This window comes from Amphibalanus amphitrite, unplaced genomic scaffold (genome assembly GCF_019059575.1).
Source record: "Amphibalanus amphitrite isolate SeventyFive unplaced genomic scaffold, NRLGWU_Aamphi_draft 000140F_arrow, whole genome shotgun sequence".
Classification (NCBI taxonomy): domain Eukaryota; kingdom Metazoa; phylum Arthropoda; class Thecostraca; order Balanomorpha; family Balanidae; genus Amphibalanus; species Amphibalanus amphitrite.
The window spans coordinates 742,534-763,115 of NW_024881635.1; the positions used below are offsets into that span (position 1 = coordinate 742,534).

A 20,582-nucleotide genomic window follows, 5' to 3' on the forward strand; every position below is an offset into this window, starting at 1 on the left:
TTTTGACGGGTTTGAGCTGTTTCTTTTATTTGACTGTCAGATGGCTTTGCGGCAACAGCATTTGCGGCTGTTATTGGGCTTCACGGCTTTACATCGTTGTGGTATACAAAAGTGCTGAACCAGAGCTAAAACTGTGCTTGTATTTTATATCGAAATTAAAATAGTAGGGCATATCGGAGCCAAGCGCTGCAACCAAACTCTTCAGAGAACTATATGACAAAAAGGCACGTAGGACATCATTAAAAGTGTACATTTTACGTTTGTCTTTCCAGTTTTTTCCATTAGCAGCCCGCCAATGGTGGAGCTAAACGTTCCTTCTCTGTAATTCAGGATGTGAAGGCAATATAGTCTCAATGGTCAGACGTCACCACCTTCCTGGGGCGGCTGGTCCGCTCAGGTCACTGTCCCCGGGGCCGGTCGGCCCGCCGGCCACCTCAGGGCTGGTTGGGACAGAGCACGGAGTCGGCTTGGTCCGAGCCCTCGGGCGTGGCGGCTTCGACCAGCAGTTGGGCGTCGAAGCGGCCCCTGCCGTACCTCTGGCGGCCGGGACCCCTCAGAGCCTTCTCCCTGATGAAGGTGCGGACGGCGGCCTCGTCCACCCGAGCCATCCTCAGGTGGCAGCCCCAGGTGGCCAGCGCCAGCGGCTGGACAACACACAGACGGCCGTTTCAGGCTTATACGGGAAAGCTGATCGGAAATTTTACAGAAACTTTACATTAAGAAGCTTTTTTGCGTTTCAAAACAAAACACTCCGTTCTTTGCAAAAAATTTTACCAGCATCATGAACGCATACATGGTAAATGCTTCGGTAACTTAAGCTGAAACAAATTGCTGCGATTGCCCATAATCCGAGTAGCATAAATACTTAATGTACCTATAGGTATGCAACTATTAGATGATCAACGCCCACTAACACAAAACGCCGGATAATTTCTGCAAGCTTCTGCGATGCAGGACTCACCCGCTCCAGCGATAGTTTGTTGTAGGGGGTGATGATGTGTCTACGGATGCAGCCACGCACCAGTTGTTTCAATTTGTCCACCTCGGTAGAGTCGGCGCACGGGTGATACAGCATGACAATCGCGCCGTGCTGTCAGCAGACATGAGAGTCGGAAAACATTACAGGATACGGCTTGCTTCAGGACATGCGTTGCTAACCCCGTCACGAGGCCGGCCCTGGTGTAAGAACATTCAGAAAACAGTCATGCAGAACAGACGACAAATACGATACCTCAATGTTGTGGAGCCAGCGCTGCGGTGGAAGGTACAGGTACTCGCCGTCTACGGGCCGTACCGGCCGATGATTCTCTCTGCGGAAACGTAAAATGTGTCGTAAAATTTTAACTTTGTTATGATAAGCATGCGTTAACCCTCGCCCGTAAACGGCGATCTGCCACCTTCGCCCATGCAGGGGGGGGGGGGTTGGTGCGACCCCCCCCCCTTGGCGTTTGAAAACGGAGCGTCGTAGAGCTTAGCGGAAAAAAACAACGGATTGCTCTCGCCGAGATCTCGCGATTGGTGGTATATTTTTTGGTCCTAGGTCAACATTTGACCTACTTTTGACCGGTCAAAGGTCAAATTTTCGGAAAAATAGACTTTTTCAAATTTTCCGCGGCGATTGCGGCAAAACGGTGGAAGATATCGACTTGAAACCTTCACTATCGTGTTCCTTGATCAATTCTCTATCGTTTGGTATGTATTTCGTTTCCCTAGCTCTAAAAATGGCGCGTTGGGAGCGCCGGAAGTCGGCAAGGTCACAGTCGGCGGCAGAAATTCGAAAAATCAAAATTTAAATTTTTGAAATCTGATTGTATTTTTGGATTTGGGATGTCCATTTGCTCCCTATAGAAGCTAATATTGCTGCATATTCCCATTGAGGTGACAAGAATTAGCAAAATAGTGGTTCGGGCGCTTTTCAAAAATAGTACCGGACGCTGTTCCTCTTGTGACGTCATAGCTCCGTGACCTGACCTGACCCGGTCAAGTTTCTTATACCATGTGATAGCCAATACTTGCCCCAACATGCATTGGAAGTTTCATCACGATCCATCAACCGATGTCCGTACCACCGGCAGGAAACCGCGGGCGTTGGCACTCAGTTTGTGAAAATCCGGCCGGAGGCTGTTCCCTTTGTGACGTCATAACTCCGTGACCTGACATGACCCGGTCAAATTTTTTTTTATAAAAAGATGCGCAAGGCTTGCCCCATAAGGTACCCAAAATTTGGCGGCGCTACGCGCCGCCGTTTTTGCACTATTTCCGAAAAACCTCAGGGGGGGGTTGCACCAACCCCCCCCCCCTACATGGGCGAGGGTTAAGGCCAGGGTCAGGGGACAGGGTGTGTCACTATGTCACATGGTGTGTCACTGTAACGATTCATGTTCAGCCGCTTACATATATTCATTGTCCCTGTGCCTATAATGGGAGACCTGTGAAAACCGAATCCGCTCATTTTGTTCTTTTAGTTTTTACGCGCAACTCGCAGTAAAGGAGTGCCGGCCGAATCATTTTCTTTTGGCTCCCATCAGCGCCCGCCCGCCGTTTCAGTCTCCACGCTGACAACGACCTAGCAATTTCATCGTTCCGCAAAATATTCAAACTAAAGAGCGTAAAAATCGGCTGTGATTATCCCCCTTATGAAGTGTTACGGAACGCTGTCTTTAACGATACTTTTGTCTACGAAAAAAATGTCTCCTGAGCCATGCAAATGCACTAATCGTAATCTTTGATGAATTTTCTGTCGACTAGTATGCGTTGTTTTCCAATTTTCGGAAAAAAAGTGTCTTTGAGGTTTCGCGAGGCTAGACCGGCCCGATCGCCTACCGTGCAACGGACAGCTTGTGTTCATATAGTCACCGTGGTGTTCATTTACTGTGAGATTCACTTTTCTTGTGGCATTACTCATGACCCTGGCCTATATATAAATGGCAGGCTACAGCAGCAGTCGAAGGAGAGCCCATCCAAGTTCTGGTGAGCGGCTAGGGACGATTAGGTTTCTGGGAGACAAGTGGTAGCCATAGGAGTCTAACCCGGCTCCTTTAGCGCACCTCGAGCAGACGCTTACCGAACTACGCCACCAAGGATCGCTTTATTTTATTTAGCCTCTTGTGACCAACACTGCAACAAGGCCTGATTGTAATTATAGCATTTTTTACATTCGCCCTCGTGGAGGCATTTTTGTGCAATTGGTGCTATCGAACTTGTTTTCAAAGGGATGACCTACTTAGGTGTAGGATCCGGACGAAGGTTCGTAAGCTCCAGGAAGATATTCATTGGCGAAGCTGCGAAGGTCTTGTATATTCGGATAACGTTCGTGCTGTGGGTACCTATAAGGTTCGTATGTCTAAGATTTGTAGGGGATGAAAAATTCGTAGGTATGGGCAAAGTTTGTGTGCCAATGTTTGTACCGAAAGAGGTTCGGTTCCTATAGGACAAGGTTTGACAAGGATAATGTTCGTAACGGGAACGGCTCACGTCGGGTAAAGTTCGTACTTTTAATCGTGAGGGATAGCGCTGTTACGGGAAAGCTTCACATTTTCAAGTTCGATACGGAAATGGTTTGCAATGAAGGTCGTTGGTATTAAAGTTTTATCATTTATCCATATAGTTGTGAAAGTGCAGAATTCTTATATTCTTATGAATTTAGCATGAATGTTTGAATGGACGGATTGACAGAGCCTGAGTCTATGCTAAGCAGAGCTTGAATTGCGTAGACTCCGACCCGACTCGTACTGTCCGATCGCGCAAGTAACGGGATAATTTAGATGCTAAGGAATTTACCACAGCGTATGTAATAATTTACATGTCCCTCACATCCGGACACGACCTGTCTCACCCAACTATGCACTCAACTGACTTCAACTGCTGGCTGCGTATGCTCCCACCAGCCACAGACTATTCCCGTCAGGTGTCTCAAATACCGAGCACCGGAGCGACTCGAACCCGGGCTCTCACTCTGCCGGGAGTCCAACGCTCTACGAGGGGCGTTCAAAAAGTTCTCGGCCCGACCATGAAGGAGCAGAGATACGACGTCGACTTATTAGACCAAAAATGTTCATTTAGTCAAATAACCAGCGTAAAGACAAAAATATTTCGCGCAGCGCTTCGCGAGAGGCCCCTGGTTCTCCATAGCCAAGTGGGTTTTGGACGCATCTTGCACGTCCAAGACGGCTGCTTTTGTCTCCTTGCTGTCAGCGAAGTTGCCACTGCTAAGCAATTTCCTTATGTTGGGGAAGAGGTGGCAGCCTGAGGGTGCAAGGTACGGAGAAAAAAGTGGCTGTGACAACAACTCGAAGCCACAGCTTCGCTGATCTTCACCCTGCTCATGTGTGCTGGTGCGTGGTCCTGGATCAGGTGCACATTTTTAGTCAGCTTCCCTAGTCTCTCCTTGATATCTGCTGCTCGCTACTGTTATCGAAGGGAGGTGTAGTATTCATCATTAATTGTGCGCCCTTGTTTTAGAAAGTTGACGAGCAGGGCCCCGCCAGCATCCCGAAATGCAACCACTGTCACCTTGCCGTATGACTTAAACATGTCACACACATTTGGTGGCCTTTACTCAGTGTGCTTCCACTTGTGCAACTCCGTCACGCCCTTAGGGTCAACGTGTGACACCCACAATCCCTCCACGGTAACAAGTAGTTCAATGAACTCTTTTGGATCTTCGATATAGGGGCCAAAATTTTCGCGTTACGCCTCCTTTCGAGTTTGCCTTTCCTAAAGAAGTGCTTATTTTTCACATTTTCTTGAGTCAATGCTGTTGATGGCTGGTTAGTGCGGGGGTGACCATTAATGATCTGTTGACCAAAATTGAACAGAGATGCCCACTTTTTGACGCTACTGTAAGAAAGACAAACCTCAACATGTGTTGGCACTAGCTTTTCGTGAATAACGTTTGGTGCATTTTTCTGCAATACATGAACCAAATCCAGGGACGGCGCCACAGGGGGGGGCAGGGGGGGCAGTCGCCCCCCCCAACTCTGAACACTGGGACCCTCTTTCAGCCAGCAGGTCAGGTATGGACGGAATACTCTCTGGCTGTGCAGAACGAAGACTTCTGGGCAGAGCTGTAGAAATGACTTCAGGAGTGGGGAATCAAGCCAAAGGGGGCCTTCTCAAGGTGCCGCCGCCAAGATGAAACTTACGGGCTTTGGCCCATGTTTTTGGAAAAGGGCCCAACTTAGCAAAAAAAGTGAAAGAAAATCATTTATTTTGTATCTTGGGTGATTGTGGTCCTGTCCTATCTTCCCAGGCTGTAGAAAGGGCCCGCCCGGGCCAAAGAGGGCCCATGCCACGTCTGGGAGGACCCATTTAATACATATATGAAAGGGCCCAGGCAAGGTCTGGGAGGTACCATATTATGCATGAGAAGGAGAGGGCCCATACCAGTCATGACAGGGCCCGCAGCGGTGCTGAGATGGCCCGTGGAAGGAGTGCGAGAGCCTGTAAAATGCCTGAGAGGGCCCATACCAGCCGTGACAGGGCCCATATCAGTACTGAGAGGGCCCACAGCAGGGCCCATAACAGTACTGAGGGGGCCACCACAAGTTATGTGAGGGCCCATACCCTTTGCATACCCTGACATATTACTGAGGGTTATGTTAATGGCAATCATGGAAGGGCCCCCAGCAGTACTGAGAGGACTATTGCAATGACTAGGAGGGCCCGTACCATACATGAGAGGGCCCATGAGGGCCTGCAGCAGTACTGAGAGGGCCCTTGCAAGAACTGGGAGGGCCCGTATCATGCCTGAGAGGGTCCATACCAGGCCTCAGAAGCCCCCTAGTAGTATAAAAAAGGTCCATATCAAGCCCCTGAGGGTCCCTACCAGTCAAGAAAGGGCCTTTGCCAGGCTCCAATGGCCATGCCAAACTGAGGATCTACCGAACACCAGAAGGCCCATACCAGGCCTCATGGGCCCAAACCAGGCTTCAGAAGGACCATATCAAGTCTCAACGGGCCAAGCCAGGTCTCTGAGGCCTCTACTAGGCCTTAGAAGTTTCATAATAGACTTAATGGGGACCTGAAAGGTTTCCGAAGGCCCAGACCAGTCCGCAGAGCAGTGGCGGCGGATTCGATTTTGGCGTGGGGGGGCAAGATCCCAGTCGAGATGATGTCATAGGCGGATCCTGAAAGGCGTTTTCGACGCTGTAGGGGACATACCCCCCCCCCCCAAAAAAAAAAGTCCAAAATCCAAAAACTCCTCGGATGACGATTCCTTACGGATCTTCTGCTGAACAGTATAAAGCAAAAAAATCCTGATAAAAGTGTTATTATTAGGAAACATAAGGTACGTTTTGTCTATTTCGGGCGATGCAGGGGCCAGGGGAGGGAGAGTAAATATTTGCTTTAAATGCCCGCTCCCTGGATCCGCCAGTGGACGATGTAACGCTTTTCGTATTGCTGTATTAGAAAAAAGGCTCCAATGGGAAAAGTTGTGCCATAACCCGATCGCATATTAGATGTTGAAGAACGGTTCCAAACCTTTTGAAGTAGGCGAGCGCTATTCTTCAATGAGGTAACTCGTTACCATTTCCTCTGTTCATTTGACGTTCGATTTCCTTTTAACCTTCCTTTAAAAAGTATTTCTGAGACAGATATCAACTGAAACTAGCTCACAGCGGGAGGAGACCGCTCAAACATTCAGAGACAGTCCGTCGCATCTAAACCTATTGGGACAGCGATCCGCCAGAAGCCCTCCCCAAGGCAGTAGTTCGCCAACTAAGCTCACCGAGACGGGCTGTCTCGATGGGTTTATACAGTTAGCCTACAGCAAGGCTTAACTAAGGCCCAAATGCTCGTCAAGCTGGGAACGGAGGGCTGAGGTGAGGGAGCGTGGCGGTGGACTGGGGTGAAGGAACGGTGGACTGGAACGAGAATCCAGAAGCTCTGGGTAGGGCGTTTCTTTATTAGGGCTTTAGGGTGCGCTGACTGCGGTAAGGTCCAAATTATCACACCAAATTTTGCCACATCTACCGATTCAGGCACTCGAGAATCAGCGGCCAGTGATATCTGCAAAGACGAAGCATTTCCAACCCAGCTTCAACCTGGTGTCAGGGTGCCTCAGCCTCAGGTGGCTTTAATTACAGTTGCACATACCAAACGACCTCAGTGCAGCTAGTCTGTGACCGAAACCATTCGGAACAGACTTCAACAAAAAGTGAGACAAGGTTAGTGCTATCGTTAAGTGCCATTATAGACTTGGGCCCCATTGGCTTGACCCACTGTGGTAGTTATCGTACGCTGCGGGGCATACTCATTTTCCAAAATGCTTCAGATTTCGCTTTCGTGTTCATAGGTGGCGGAACGGGGAGGGCACCGGGGCACCGTGCCCCCCTTTGATTTTGGCATTTTAACGTTAGCCCTATGGGCGTTGCATGGAAAGAATGGGACCAAAACTCGGCAGGCCCCCACCCCTTAATTGAAGGTGCACCGCCGCTACTGTTCGTGTTTGATGCTCTTCATTCTATAGTCAGCCTTTAGACAGAGGGGGCCCACTAATGATCAGTGCCCTAACCCTCAAAAGTTTCCAACATTAATTTTTACTTTTTTAATAGTGAAAACTGAAATAAAGCGGATACTGAACTGTGAACATCCAGTTTTTACACTGGCCCCACACAAGCCTCCGAATGCCCAATGCAGATCTCTGATGACTGGCCTTTGGGTGTCATACCATACCGTGCATTGGTCAATGTCGTCAATGTGTACGACCTCGGCGTTTACCATTTTATGCGCTGGAAACTGTTGCGCTCGAATAAATCAGGGGAGTGGCTTATTATATGAGCGCTCATCAGTCCTAACTACCCGTAAGCGAATGGCTAGCCCTTCCATCTCCGCTCGCTTGCGATTTGGCATTTATGTAGGTACAAAATAGAGGCAAACGACCACTGAAGGTATGAGTTGCGTCTCTTGCACACTATAAATCGAATCTGAAAAGACAAAAACAAAATGATATAAAGCGGAAATGGTTAGCATTTACACATATTCAAAAGGCACCGTTGGACAAACTGTGGGAGCGCATAGCTGCAATATCAGGTTATGGAAATTTTCCTCATGTTTAGGGCACAAATTATGGAGGGGCAAGAATATACGTTTGCCCCTCCTCCAAAAGTTTCTTAGGGAACGATGCCTCCTCTGCCACCCAGTAGGTATAGGTCGCCCCTGTAACCGGTCACTGAAGGCCTGGGTTTCCGCTGCGTCACGTTGACGCTTATATGCCTCCAAAACTAGGTTGAAGAGAGGAAAACTTCAATTGAACGTGAACGCTTGCCATTTAAGAAAGGCAACGTATGATAAAGTATATGGGCATCTGGTTACATCTTCAGATGATCGAACAGAATAATCAGGTACATGGTTTCTTGTCTAAGCTTTGTCACAAATTATGGGGGGGCAAAAAGATACTTTTGCCCCCCCACGAGTTTGCCAGGGGGGGCAGCTGCCCCCCCTGCCCCCCCCCCGAATCCGCCGCCCCTGCCGCAGAGGGCACCTACATGGCCTCAGAAGGCCAATTTCAGGCCGCATAGACCGTAACAGACCTCGGAAGTCCCGTATCAAGCCACAAAGTGCCTATACCAGGCTTCAGAATGTCCACACTAGGCCTAATGGGGCGTAACAGGTCTCCGAATGCCCATTCGAGATGCATTAGGGTGGGTGTCAAGGTCACCGGAAGGTCATGGCAGGTCATTGACCTTTGATGACCTCGGTTCACTTTTTTCGAGTTTTACATGTATCTAGGCTAGTTTTTGGAGCTGAATTCGAATTTAGCAACCATTTGAACATTTACGAAGTAATTGTGGTGCCTTCATAACATGTTATGACGCTGTCAGAGGCGGTTGCCTTCTACTACGAATACCCGGCAAAACCCTTACTGGTTGACCTGACCTGACCTGACCCGACCTGGCCTAAATGCATGAAGACATCATCTATGATCATAACTAACATGATATTCGTGATCATCACCGCGAAAAACCTCATAGCAGCCACCCTTTACGACGTTCTATTCTAACATGTCCCGATTTTCCCGACTTTTGGATCATTGACCTGACCTGGAAGGTTAGCGATGACCAAGGACCTTAAAATTGGGTATCATCGGCTTCCTCTCGTCACGGGCAGCACGCTCGTTTTTTTTTCTGCGAAGGTCTAGCTTGATCAGGGGCGAAACGGCAAGGGAGGCCCAACGGACTCCCGCCCCTATACGTTCGTGGCTGGAAAAACACAAATACGGGCGAGGGTTAACCCTCGCATGTGTGCGGCGCTTGCCAGCTTCTAATGTGTATGGGGGGAGGGGGTCGGTTGGACCCCCTTTGCCGTTTGGCCCCTGATCGAGCTAGAGCTTCGCGAAAAAAACGAGCGTGTTGCCCGTGACGAGAGGAAGCCGATGATACCTAATTTTAAGGTCCTAGGTCATTGGTTGACCTTCCAGGTCAGGTCAATGACCCAAAAGTCGGGAAAATCGGGACCTGTTAGAAAGTCGTAAAGTGTGGCTGCTAAGGGATTTTTTTCGGGATGCTGATCACGAATATCATGTTAGTTTTGATCTCAGATATCTTTAAGCATTTAGACCGGGTCGGGTCAGGTCAGGTCAGGTCAACCAGTGGGGGTCGTGATGGGTATTCGTAGTACGTGTCAACCGCCTCTGACAGCTTCGTAACATGGTACGAAGGCACCAAAACTACTTCGTTAATGTTCAAATGGTTTCTAAATTCGAATTCAGCTCCAAAAACTAGCCTAGAAACATGTAAAACTCGAAAAAGTGAACCGAGGTCACCAAAGGTCAATGGCCTGACCTGACCTTCAGGTGACCTTGACATCCACCCAAATACATGGGAGCAACATCAAATCACATGTTTGAATGTTTGAAGCCACGAAAAGCTTGCAAACGCGCGGCTAATGCGAGCCGACGTACAGTCACCAGCACTTGCTACTAATCACCTCGTTTTTGTTCAGTAGTTTGAAGACCGATCAATTCTCAGTCGCGCAAGATACGTCAAACGATCCGTTTGGTCCTCCGAATTTCGAATATCTAACTTGTTTTTGTATATTCGAAGCATTTTGGGATGGAGAGCCAAAAAACCTCTTTTCTGCCCTAAAGTGTGCCCCAAGAAGTCGTAGAACCTAGCCCCGCCTCTGATCCACAGACCACTAGTGCCATCTCTTGTCAGCCGAACAAGCCGCAGAAGTAAATAATGTCACGTGACCTTTGCACACGCTACAATTACTACGCAGCTGTAGTGGGGGAAGCGGGGCGGAGGCGTGGAGGGGGACGCGATCGGTCGGCTGGGGTCAGGTCGCCGACGTCAGAGGTCATCCGCCGGAGGGTGTTTGAGCGGTTGGGCCGTGTGGGCTGGGGCCTGCGGAGTGGAGAGCGCCTGGACCTGTCTGGAAACAAGCCCTACAGCGCTGTGACAGTCGAGAATATTGTGAGGACATAGAGAGAGGGAGAGGGAGAGGGAGAGAGAGGAGAGAGAGAAAGAGAGGAGAGAGAGGGAGAGAGAGAAAGAGAGAGGGAGAGGGAGACAAAGAGAGAGAGAGAGAGATAGAGGGAGAGAGGGAGAGAGCAAGAGAGAGCGAGAGCGAGAGAGAGAGAGAGCGAGAGAGAGAGAGAGAGAGAGAGCGAGAGCGAGAGCGAGAGCGAGAGTGAGAGCGAGAGAGAGAGAGAGCGAGAGAGAGAGAGAGAGAGAGAGAGAGAGAGAGAGAGAGAGAGAGAGAGAGAGAGAGAGAGAGAGAGAGCTAAGAAAGACTGGAGGGAAGGGATAAGGACGGAAGGAGAGAAAAGAGAGACAGAATAGGAAAACCAGAGAGGGTAAAATGAGATAGAGGGCAATGGGTAAATCAGTGAGAGGGAGCGAGAGAGAGGAAATATTTAGTTGTGTCAGCTTGTTTCACATGTAAAACGTAAATTTGCTTTTCATCATTACAGCTTCGGATTTGAAATTAAATCTTAGCATCCTTATGATAAACCCACGTTGACGGGATGCAGTAGCGGCGGAACACCTTCAATTAGGGGGGGGGGGGCACTGCCGACTTTTGGTCCTATTATTTCCATGCAACGCTCATAGGGCTAATGTTGAAATGCAAAAATCAAAGAGGGCACGGTGCCCCGGTGCCTTCCCGTTCCGCCGCCTAAGACGGGATGGGGACGCTTTTATGGTCGTCGTTGGGAGCTCGGCACTAATGGGGTCTGGGGATGATGTTGAAGGTTTCGCAAATGTTTCATAAAAGAGATTCTATTTTTGCACAACCTATTTAACATTTTTTTACGTTTGCTGTGAAAAGGTTAGGCCCAGTTCATTCAAAATCAGGTCCACGACTCCACAGCTTACAACAGGAGCTAGCTAGCATAACAAACCCGCGCCGTGTTGGTGGCATGAACTTTCCGTCGAGTGCCGGGGGGGCGTTTCACGCCCCTCCGTCTAACTCGGCTCCTGGGCCACGTAGCGACACGCGGTAAGCGGCAATCGAAAGAGCGTCAAAAATAAGGAGGAAAACACTCGGTCATTTTAAGGTCCGAGTAAAGGTCAGGTCACCAGGATTCATCAAAGGTCAAATTTTGTTGATTTCAACGATTTTGAACACCCGACGGCTAACTTGGGAACCAATAGAGCTATAGCGCCGCAGAAAAGCGCATTCGATAGCTTCTTTCGCCAACATGTCCTCAAATTTGACCTCAGATCAACGGTTTAGCCCCCAGAGGCCACCGCTCTGATTGACCTCAAATTTGACCTCGGATCAACGGTGTTTTCACCGCTCTAGCACGTCTCTGTCAAAAGTAAAAAACTGCTGAAGACCTTTTATGTCCTAAAATGACCTCAGGGGCACACACAGGGGTCACAGGTGCGATTTTCCGAGTCAGTATGTCATGTTTACCTATGGACCGATGTTTGAGTGGGTGTAGAACGAAATTCGTCCAAAAGAGGCGCATTTCAATTTTCTCCCATTGACTTATACCTAATGGAGCAGTCGCAAAATTGACGTGACCCTAAGCAATCACTGAAAGTTTTAAAGTCCGCTCAGTCGGTGTAGCTACAGTGAGCTTTCGATTTTTTTCTGAGGTAAGGTCACTTGACGTTACGGTGACCTGACCGTCGCCGTTTTTTTTTTTTTTAGATATTCGCGAAAAACCTGAGAGGGAAGGGTGTAAAACGCCCCCCCCCCCCAGCATGGCGCGGGTGGTCGACATAGCGACTCGGACTGAACAAATGCCTTTAACGTTTAAACGGTTGAATGAGGTAAGAGGATTGAGGTAGGCTTGAATCGGATTTTCTTCTGCTTGTCGGTAGTTTAGGTTGAAGTTAATTTCGCGAGCTGACCATAATCATTTAACCCGCGCCCAGTTAGGCTCTGCCGAGCAACGCGCCCGGTTGGGGGGGGGCATTTTGGCCCCCCCCCCCCCCTAAGATCTCGAGAACCACGCAACATAGCGACAAGCGGTAAACGGCGTTGTATAGCCCCAACGGGGAACTACCTTGTGACCCAATTTTATTGACCTAGGTCAAACCGATGACGTCACAGGTCAGGTCAAAGGTCCAATTTTCACCGTTTACAGGCATTTCAAGAAATGCGTTGTAAAATCGAGTAAAATGCATTTCATTGAAAATCATCGATGGGGAAATGTTCTTCAAACACATATTTTGCTATTTGAGGTCACTGATACCAGGTCAGGTCACAGAGGTCAGGTCACGGGGGGGTCACAATATGAAAGTGTCGTGTGATGCATGTTTTATGGTCCATTTTGCATGACAAATGCGATTATGTGGGTCAGGCAGCCTTTGGGGCCAGCTTAGGTCACGTTTTGGTCAAGGTCAGGTCAAGGTCAGGTCAAATTAGGTCAAATTTCAAAGTTGATATTTTTGAATAAAATGGGTATCGAATCGATGCAGCTCGTCACGGGGAGTTCAATGATGGCCTTTGTTTTGCCGTACGTGGTCTAGAATCGCTAAAAATTGAGTTCAAAAATTTGACGTCATCATTTTTGAACAGTTTTTTTCGCTATAACTTGGCCAAAAAACGAGATATCGATCTGAAATTTGGTATGTATATAGAAGAGCACTGGGACTATCACATATATTCCAGTTTTTCGAAATTCGGAAAAGTTTGGATTTTTTTCTAGTTTTTCTAAAAAAAATCAATTTTTTGAATTTTTGAGGGTCAAAAACCCAGAATTTAGAAAATCCGAGATAGCAGTTTTGTAGCGCCGCTTTTTTTCTACTAGACCATATAAAGAACTTTAAAATTGCTTGATAACTGTAGATTTGGTGATCGTTTCAAGATTGCATGTTTTTTTCTCATTTTTGCTCGAACATGACCTCAGTTTGACCTCAATAACTTCTGACCTAAGGTGACCTTAGACTTGAAATTTGGTGTGAAGGTGTCAAATTCATGCCCGGGAAGGTGCTGAAAATTTGGCGGCGCTGCGCGCCGCCGTTTTCTTGCTATTCAGGAAAAACCACAGGGGTTAACCCTCGCCCCAACGGGGCGAGGGTTAACAGGGAAAATTCAGCTGCACATCGTTCGGGTCAAAGTAATATCAAACATTCTCAAATTCTGTAGTAAAGAGCCAGTAGTTTACGAATATATTCAAAAAACAAATAGAAAAAGAATAAGCGGACCGGTTTCGTCTATCAACGACTTCTTCGGCGCTTTTTCAAAAAAAAGTATAAGAAAAAAAAACTAGCACAGTGACAATCGTTTGAAATAAAATTGGATTCAACTAAGAACTAAGAACTTCATTGTCCGAAAACCGCTGACAGTTGATAGCTCAATGACACTTAGAGCCGTGCATAAGGAGGCGTGAAAACACTCTCCTCATCTCGTTCTATTACGAGAGGACCATGTCATGGCGTGAGAAAGGTGTTCTCAAAATAAATGACACAATTATATGAGTGAATAAATAATCCGCGCCCCTTGGGCTATTGGCGGACCCTACCACCTGATCGGGTGGTGCAGCCGTTTCGCCTTCCACCTGTGATCTCGGAAAGTTACCGACCGATTTTGAACATTCAAAGAGCGTTCGATAGCCCCACCAGGGAACTACCTTGCTACCAGGTTTTGTTGACCTAGGTGCAACCCATGACGTCACAAGTCAGGTCAAAGGTCGCATTTTTTCACCGATTTAGTTTAAGGAATGCGTTACAGTCAGTTAACACATCAAATAAAAGGCATGTAATCGAAAAACATCGATGGAGCGCTGGTTGTCTAATACATATGTTGCCTAAAGAGGTCATTGATGCCAGGTCAGTTCACAGAGGTCAGGTCACTAAGGGTTGCAATATGAACCCAACTATGCTAGGGTCGTGTGATGCATGTTTTATGGCCAATTTTACATTTATAATTCAATGGTGTGGGCTAGACGGCCATTGGGGCCATTTTAGATTGCATTCTGGTGAAGGTCAGGTCAAGGTCAGGTCAAAGGTCAAATTTGAAAGTTGATATGTTGCATAAAAGGGGTATCTATTCGATGCAGCTCATCACAGGAAATCCAATGGTGGTATTTGGCTTGCTCTGTGTGTTCTGTGACGGCTAAAAATTGAATTTGAAAATTTTACGTAATAAATTTCGAATAGTTTTTTTTTTGGCCATAACTTTCCTAAAAATGGAGCTAACGAGTTTAGGTAAGTTTGGCATATCTAGAGCAGATAGTTCTATAACATATATTTCAGTTTTAATTTTGAAAGTTGTTGGTATTTTCGGGGTGTTTACTTCTATAGTTTTGATGGTCAAAATCAATTTTTGTTTGGAAATGAAGAGTTAGCAGTTTGGTAACGCTGTTTATTTCACATCTTTTTGATTTTGAATATTTTTCGTTATCTTCAAAACTGTAAGCGTGACAGCTCTTCCCGCTAAACCTTTTATTGGGTCAAAAATGACAGAACATGACATCCCTCTGACGTCATTTGTGACTAACCTTTCATAAGAGCTCTGGAAAAATTTTGTCACAAGGTGTAAAAATGATGCCCGGAGGGGTCTTGAAAGTTTGGTGGCGACATTTGCTATACTTTAGGAGATATCGACTGAAAAGGAGAGAGGGGGTATTTCGCGCCGCCCTCCCCCCCTCAACGGGGCTTTCAGTTGCTGCTCTCACAGAACTATTGGTAATATTACAACGTAGTGGAATTGCAAGTGGCAATATAAGCTTCCTGCCAGCGCCGGACCAGAGTTTAAACATGCAGGCTGAATTTTAACAATTAACTTTTGAATTTTTAAACCGTTGAGCTTTTTAGAAGTTGCCTATGAACTGTTCAGCTCCTTTTGTGGTCCATCACAGCGGGCTTGTATGTCATTTGTCAACCAAAATCGAATTAAAAACTTTTTATTTGATCTGGCTACCTCGCCAACTTCTTAACTGGATCGCTTAGTAGCTTTTGATTGGGCACTGCCCACGTTGTCTGTCTAGCTTTTCGTGTCATAGACACTGTCTATGACACGAGAAGAGGGTGCTGACATCGTTTGTCGCGGTTGGATAATACCAATCCACGTCCCAGTGGCTGCTCGATCGCACTTTCCCTGGCCCACCTCTCCCACCAGGCTAGACTTTGCCCGGCACAGCCGTCGCCTCGGTGCCTTGGGCGGTGACCCGTTCAAAGGGGCTCACAATTCGTATGGTGCCGTGGCTCTCAAACCAATACAGAACAGTGAAACGCAAAGGCTCACTTTCCATATAAGGCGAACGGCTGATTCTGGCGCCGGGGCTTCATTCATGCTAAGGCGCCCAATCACAGCGCCGCATTTCAGTTAGTGTCGGGTGCAAAAGCTACTATGCTCCGCCCCTCCATCACGTGACCCTGCCCTCATGTGGCCTCAGTCACGTGGTGTTTCCACTTCTTGGCGCATGGCGGCGCTAGTCTCGCAGGGGCGGTGGTAGCTTGCTCCCCCGCCGTCCGGGGGTGATGGGTAGCAACTGCTGGTGACTGTACGCCGAATCGCGATTCCGGCCAAACATGGTCTCGGAAAATAGGTCACAGGTCAAAGGTCACTTGGATCAGGGTCATGAAATTTTCAGAGTAGGTGTAAAATTGATCAACTCGAGGGTACTGAAAGTTTCGTCTTGATCGGCCGCTTTTTGCGCGAGTTATTTGCGAAAACCCGTGGGGGTCCATCCGACCCCCTACACATGCGAGGGTTTAGAGTGTGTCTTTTAACACAAAAGTTATTGTGTAGAAGGCAACGGTTGTGGGAATGGTAGGTCAATGTACAAATAAAGGCTTGCACAGTATTGATGGTATTGACGATATTTCGGAAAGTTTGGGCCCCCATCTTGTTTGGGCCCTTTTTCTGAAAACCTGCCCCCGCAAGGCGAAATCCGTGGCGCCGTCCCTGACCAAATCACTGTTCTCCTCTGGAAGTCGCCCATTCTGACCGGGAATGGCAAACTATGTTACGATTAATTAGCAGCCTGAACCAATCACAGGGCAGATTGGTTAATGGCTACGTAAGTGAACATCCCAATAACACATCATTGAACACACCGCGTTGCAAGCCCAAATTCCAACTCCTTCATGGTTGGGCCGGGAACTTTTTGAACGCCCCTCGTACCAATTGAGCTATAACGGAACAGGCCTTGATGTGCCTTTCCTCGACAAAGAGAAATTGAAAGCAAGGCTATATAACTGTTGAAAGGTCGAAAGTGATATATCATTTATCAATAAGTGAATTTTCGCCTACAGAGGCCTCTTGCACCAAACTACCTAGCTAGGTAAAATCGAAAAACCGGTTTCAGAATAAGGGTATCTAATGGTGGTTAATTTATTTGCAATAGCCCAATACATAATGCTACATGTGCTTGCTAAATTTTGCACACAAATTGTTACATTTGAGACTTGGACTGGGTAGGTATACGATGCAAAATAATCCAAGCATTGGTGCAAGAGGATTTTGGTGCAAGAGGCCTCAGGTCATCATCAGACTAGTAAACAAATCGGATATCTTGCAGTTGCCGAGTCATAAATGTATAAACATTCAGTTTTCGTGACCTAACGTGATAACTCACGATCATTTGGAGGACTCATGAGTTTCGTGGAGCTGCATCGACGGGAAAAACTGTCTGGCGCCAAGTGATGTTTCTTCATTATTATTCTGCAAAGAATCGCAAAGAGGGCATTGTCCCGAGGGCAAAGTAACCCCGGTATAGGCATCACCTAGGTACTTAGTTACATATACGTACCTATGTGTTTCATGTTGCCTACTATAGGTACTTACAGAAGCGGAATCGTCATGGAATACTCGATAGTTTCATTCATGCAGATGTGTTGCGGCTGAAAATAAGCAAAACGTATGTCATACTCGTATTTCTTTAATAATTAGGTATTCTGTTGGTATTTTGCACATTTGTGTTTGACATCTAGTTGATATTTTTGCATAAAATGGGTATCGATTCGATGCAGCTCGTCACGGTGAGTCTAATGGTGGTCTTTGTTTCACCCTACGTGATCTAGAATTGCCAAAAATTGAGTTTGAAAATTTAACGTCATCATTTTTGAACAGTTTTTTTTTTCGCTATAACTTGGCCAAAAAAAGAGATATCGATCTGAAATTTAGTATGTAGATAGAAGACGGTAGGTTCTATCATATGTTTACCGATTTTTTTCGAAACTCAAAAAACTTTTTTGATTTTTTGGGTAATATATCAAATTTAATTTTTCATTTTTGGGGGTCAAAAATCAAAGATTTCAAAAATTTAAGATAGCAATTTTGTAGCCCTGTTGATTTCACACCTTTTATGTCAATATCATTTTTCTGTATCTTCAAAGCTGTAGGTCTGATAGCTCTTCTCGCGAAGCTCTTTTTTCGGTCGAAAATGGCAGAACATTACGTCATTCTGACGTCATTTGTGGCCAATCTACCATAGCCTCTGGAAATGTTTTTGGTCACAATGTGTAAAATTGAATATTGATGCCCGGAGAAGTCTTGAAAGTTTGGTGGCGATAGCTGCAGCCGTTTAGGAGATATTGACGGAAAAGAACAGGGGGCCGTTTCGGCCCCGCCCCCCCCCCCCCTTAAAAGGCAGACATTAATATGTAAGGTGATATTTGCGAGCAAGACAAAAATAAAAAGTAAGCTGCGAAAGAGCGTCATCAAAACACCACACCGTCTCGTTATGCACCATTGCTGCCAAGCTTCATTCTGAGCTCTGAACCAATTCATCGCGTCTTATCTACATATGTTATAGTACTCGTATATGGCTGTTGTTTCGTCGTTTTCGCATTTTACCGAGGTAGTTTGCAACAACCCTAGGGAGTTTGCAAACTAACTAGGGACTTTGTAAACTACCTAGGGAGTTTGCAAACTACCTGATCGTCCAGGGAGTTTGCAAACTCCCTAAGTAGTTTGCAAACTAACTGATTTCTCATACTCCCTGTAACATATACATAATATGAATGACTAGCGACTAAAAAAGATGGAATTTGATGCTTCAAGGGTTCAAGCTGCTCTCCCTAACCCTAAACGTTTGGCGACGTGTTTGTCTTCATTTTGACGACCTTTCAGATACCGTTTGCCGCTTTACGTGGCCCGGTAAGTCGAATTGAGTCGAATGAGATGGGGAATGAGCATAGCACAAGACGTTCCCACCCAACCAAAAGTCCGTACAGCGAAGCCGGAGAGACCTATGAAAACAGCATTTGATTCGCATTTAGGTATGTGGGCTACCTTAAAACATCTTTGACCTCAAAATGGTGTTGGTCTAAACAAGCAATGTAAGAGATGGTGTCCACATATTGTGGCCGCGTTGCGGTCTTTCCCATCATTTACATAAAACCGGTGCGGCAGCGCAAACGTCATTCGATGCATTATTAATTCGCCTTTGTCATAGGGCAAGTTATCAGTAAATTGTTTACGAAAAATCAAGGGCGGATTAAGATAGTTAATGCGGAATGCCCGGCCGTACCGCAGAAAAAATGGCCGCGGAGCCGTCTCTTTCTGCATTGTCACAGTGCACCTTGCAGTGCACCATCCGTTGTGCAATGAAAAGTTTGGAAAAGTCACCGTCAATGCCTATACCTATTTTAACAACACCTGCAGTGTTTATCCCTTTAGTCCACAATCACATTAGCTCTATCAAACTCGCACTTACTAGGTAATCCCCGCTGACGTCAACGCAGGTCTGGATGGAATCCATCGTACGGATCGGGTCCGCCGGACGACGGTCACGGGCCATTGTACAGGTGAACACCTCCGGCGAACCGTCCCAGTCCACCTCCAGGTTAGTCTGAAACGTCCGAAATCGTGGCACGACTAGATAGTGGGATGTAATGTAGCTCACATTGGCGTCATATTAGCCTTACCGTCAGCACTCAGCACATATGTATGTACATCTCGCCGTCATCACACTCACCTCGCCGTCATCACACTCGACATCATCTTGCATTATCGTCATCTCGTTATTCTGTCCGATACTCTCGTGGTCCCCATGGCGCACGGCGTGACCGACACAGCGGGAGACCCCGAGCGCCAGTAGCAGCGCCGACAGAGGCAGAAGCGAGACCACCCTCATGGTGACTGTGACAGCGTCGGTTCGGGACTGTCACCCCGCCGAGCACCTATTATTAATTCTCGAAAGAAAGACGGTAGTTCCAGCGCGCCCACTCCCGGCCCTCCCACCAATCACTGTCGTCCCCATGGTGTCAAGGCCCGACCAATCACTGTCGTCCCCGGTGTCATGGCCCGACCAATCACTGCACGGCTCCGCCCACTATACCGTCACATAGCACCAATCCATAGGGGCGCGGCGCCGCGCCGGTGCGAGCGCCTCGACGAGAACGTGAAGCGCACACAATAATTAATCGGCTATAAAAGAGACGATTAAAGGTGGCACTTCATTAGCCACTTAGATAAGATATGGAACTGGATATCAGGTAGTAAAGTAGGTAATTAAAAAAAAATGTTTTATCAAAATGAATAATACCCACTACATGTCGCCGTGACATCGAGTCGCTGACTGAACCAATCGACAATACGGACCGCTAACTTGGTCTCGGTTCAAATCAGATGGCAAACCCACTGTGGAAAGGGCTTGAAAAGAACATTTGATTGCTTTGAACATTAGTCAAGATTAGAATGAAAGATATGTTACATTGAACCATGAGCGCTGACCTGACCTTTCACCTGCAATTTTAAGATTACGTTTTATGAGGTATAGGTATAGGTTCAACGTATGCCTACCTTTTTATATAATAGTTGATTGAAGATGCCTAAGAATGGGAGACTGGGGAGAATGGGACACCTTTTTATGTTTTCGTACATTGACTTCGCCTTGCAATGTGAATCCCATCCAGTATTCCGAATCCTGTAAATAAAAGAAATAAATAAATACATTTGTAGGTACGCTAACTTTGACCCGTTTGTAAAAAAGTAATGTAGGTACGGCTCTCGCGAGACTAAGCGGTAGGTTTTGCACTTTTACATTTCCGGTTATATCTCAGAAACTAATCGATCTACGATGAAGCCATTGTACACGATCATGACCGGCTTGTGAACCAACAAGTCGATCGCATCTTCAACACTTAAAAGCTTAAGACGACGAAGATATAGCCTGTAGTACACTAAATTTTCTAGTGCAAACCCTACCGCTAAAACCCGCTAGCCCTGTA

The 20,582-nt window shown here is 47.0% G+C and overlaps 1 protein-coding gene across 3 annotated transcripts; it reads right to left on the reverse strand.

The window, feature by feature from the left end:
• Positions 1–120: 120 nt before the first annotated feature.
• LOC122382458 lies at positions 121–20,273 on the reverse strand. 3 transcript variants are annotated; one of them, XM_043367811.1, is made up of 6 exons: positions 20,155–20,273; positions 19,067–19,201; positions 17,194–17,249; positions 1,232–1,310; positions 962–1,090; positions 121–644 (listed from the first exon to the last, which is right to left on the reverse strand). In XM_043367811.1, the coding sequence occupies exons 1-6, from the start codon at positions 20,233–20,235 to the stop codon at positions 435–437; spliced, it is 690 nt and encodes a 229-aa protein (XP_043223746.1). In that variant the 5' UTR covers positions 20,236–20,273; the 3' UTR covers positions 121–434. The 3 variants fall into 3 exon arrangements, with proteins under 3 accessions (XP_043223746.1, XP_043223745.1, XP_043223747.1); XM_043367810.1 differs by lacking the exon at positions 20,155–20,273 and adding an exon at positions 19,328–19,596; XM_043367812.1 differs by lacking the exons at positions 19,067–19,201; positions 20,155–20,273 and adding an exon at positions 19,328–19,546.
• Positions 20,274–20,582: the final 309 nt, after the last annotated feature.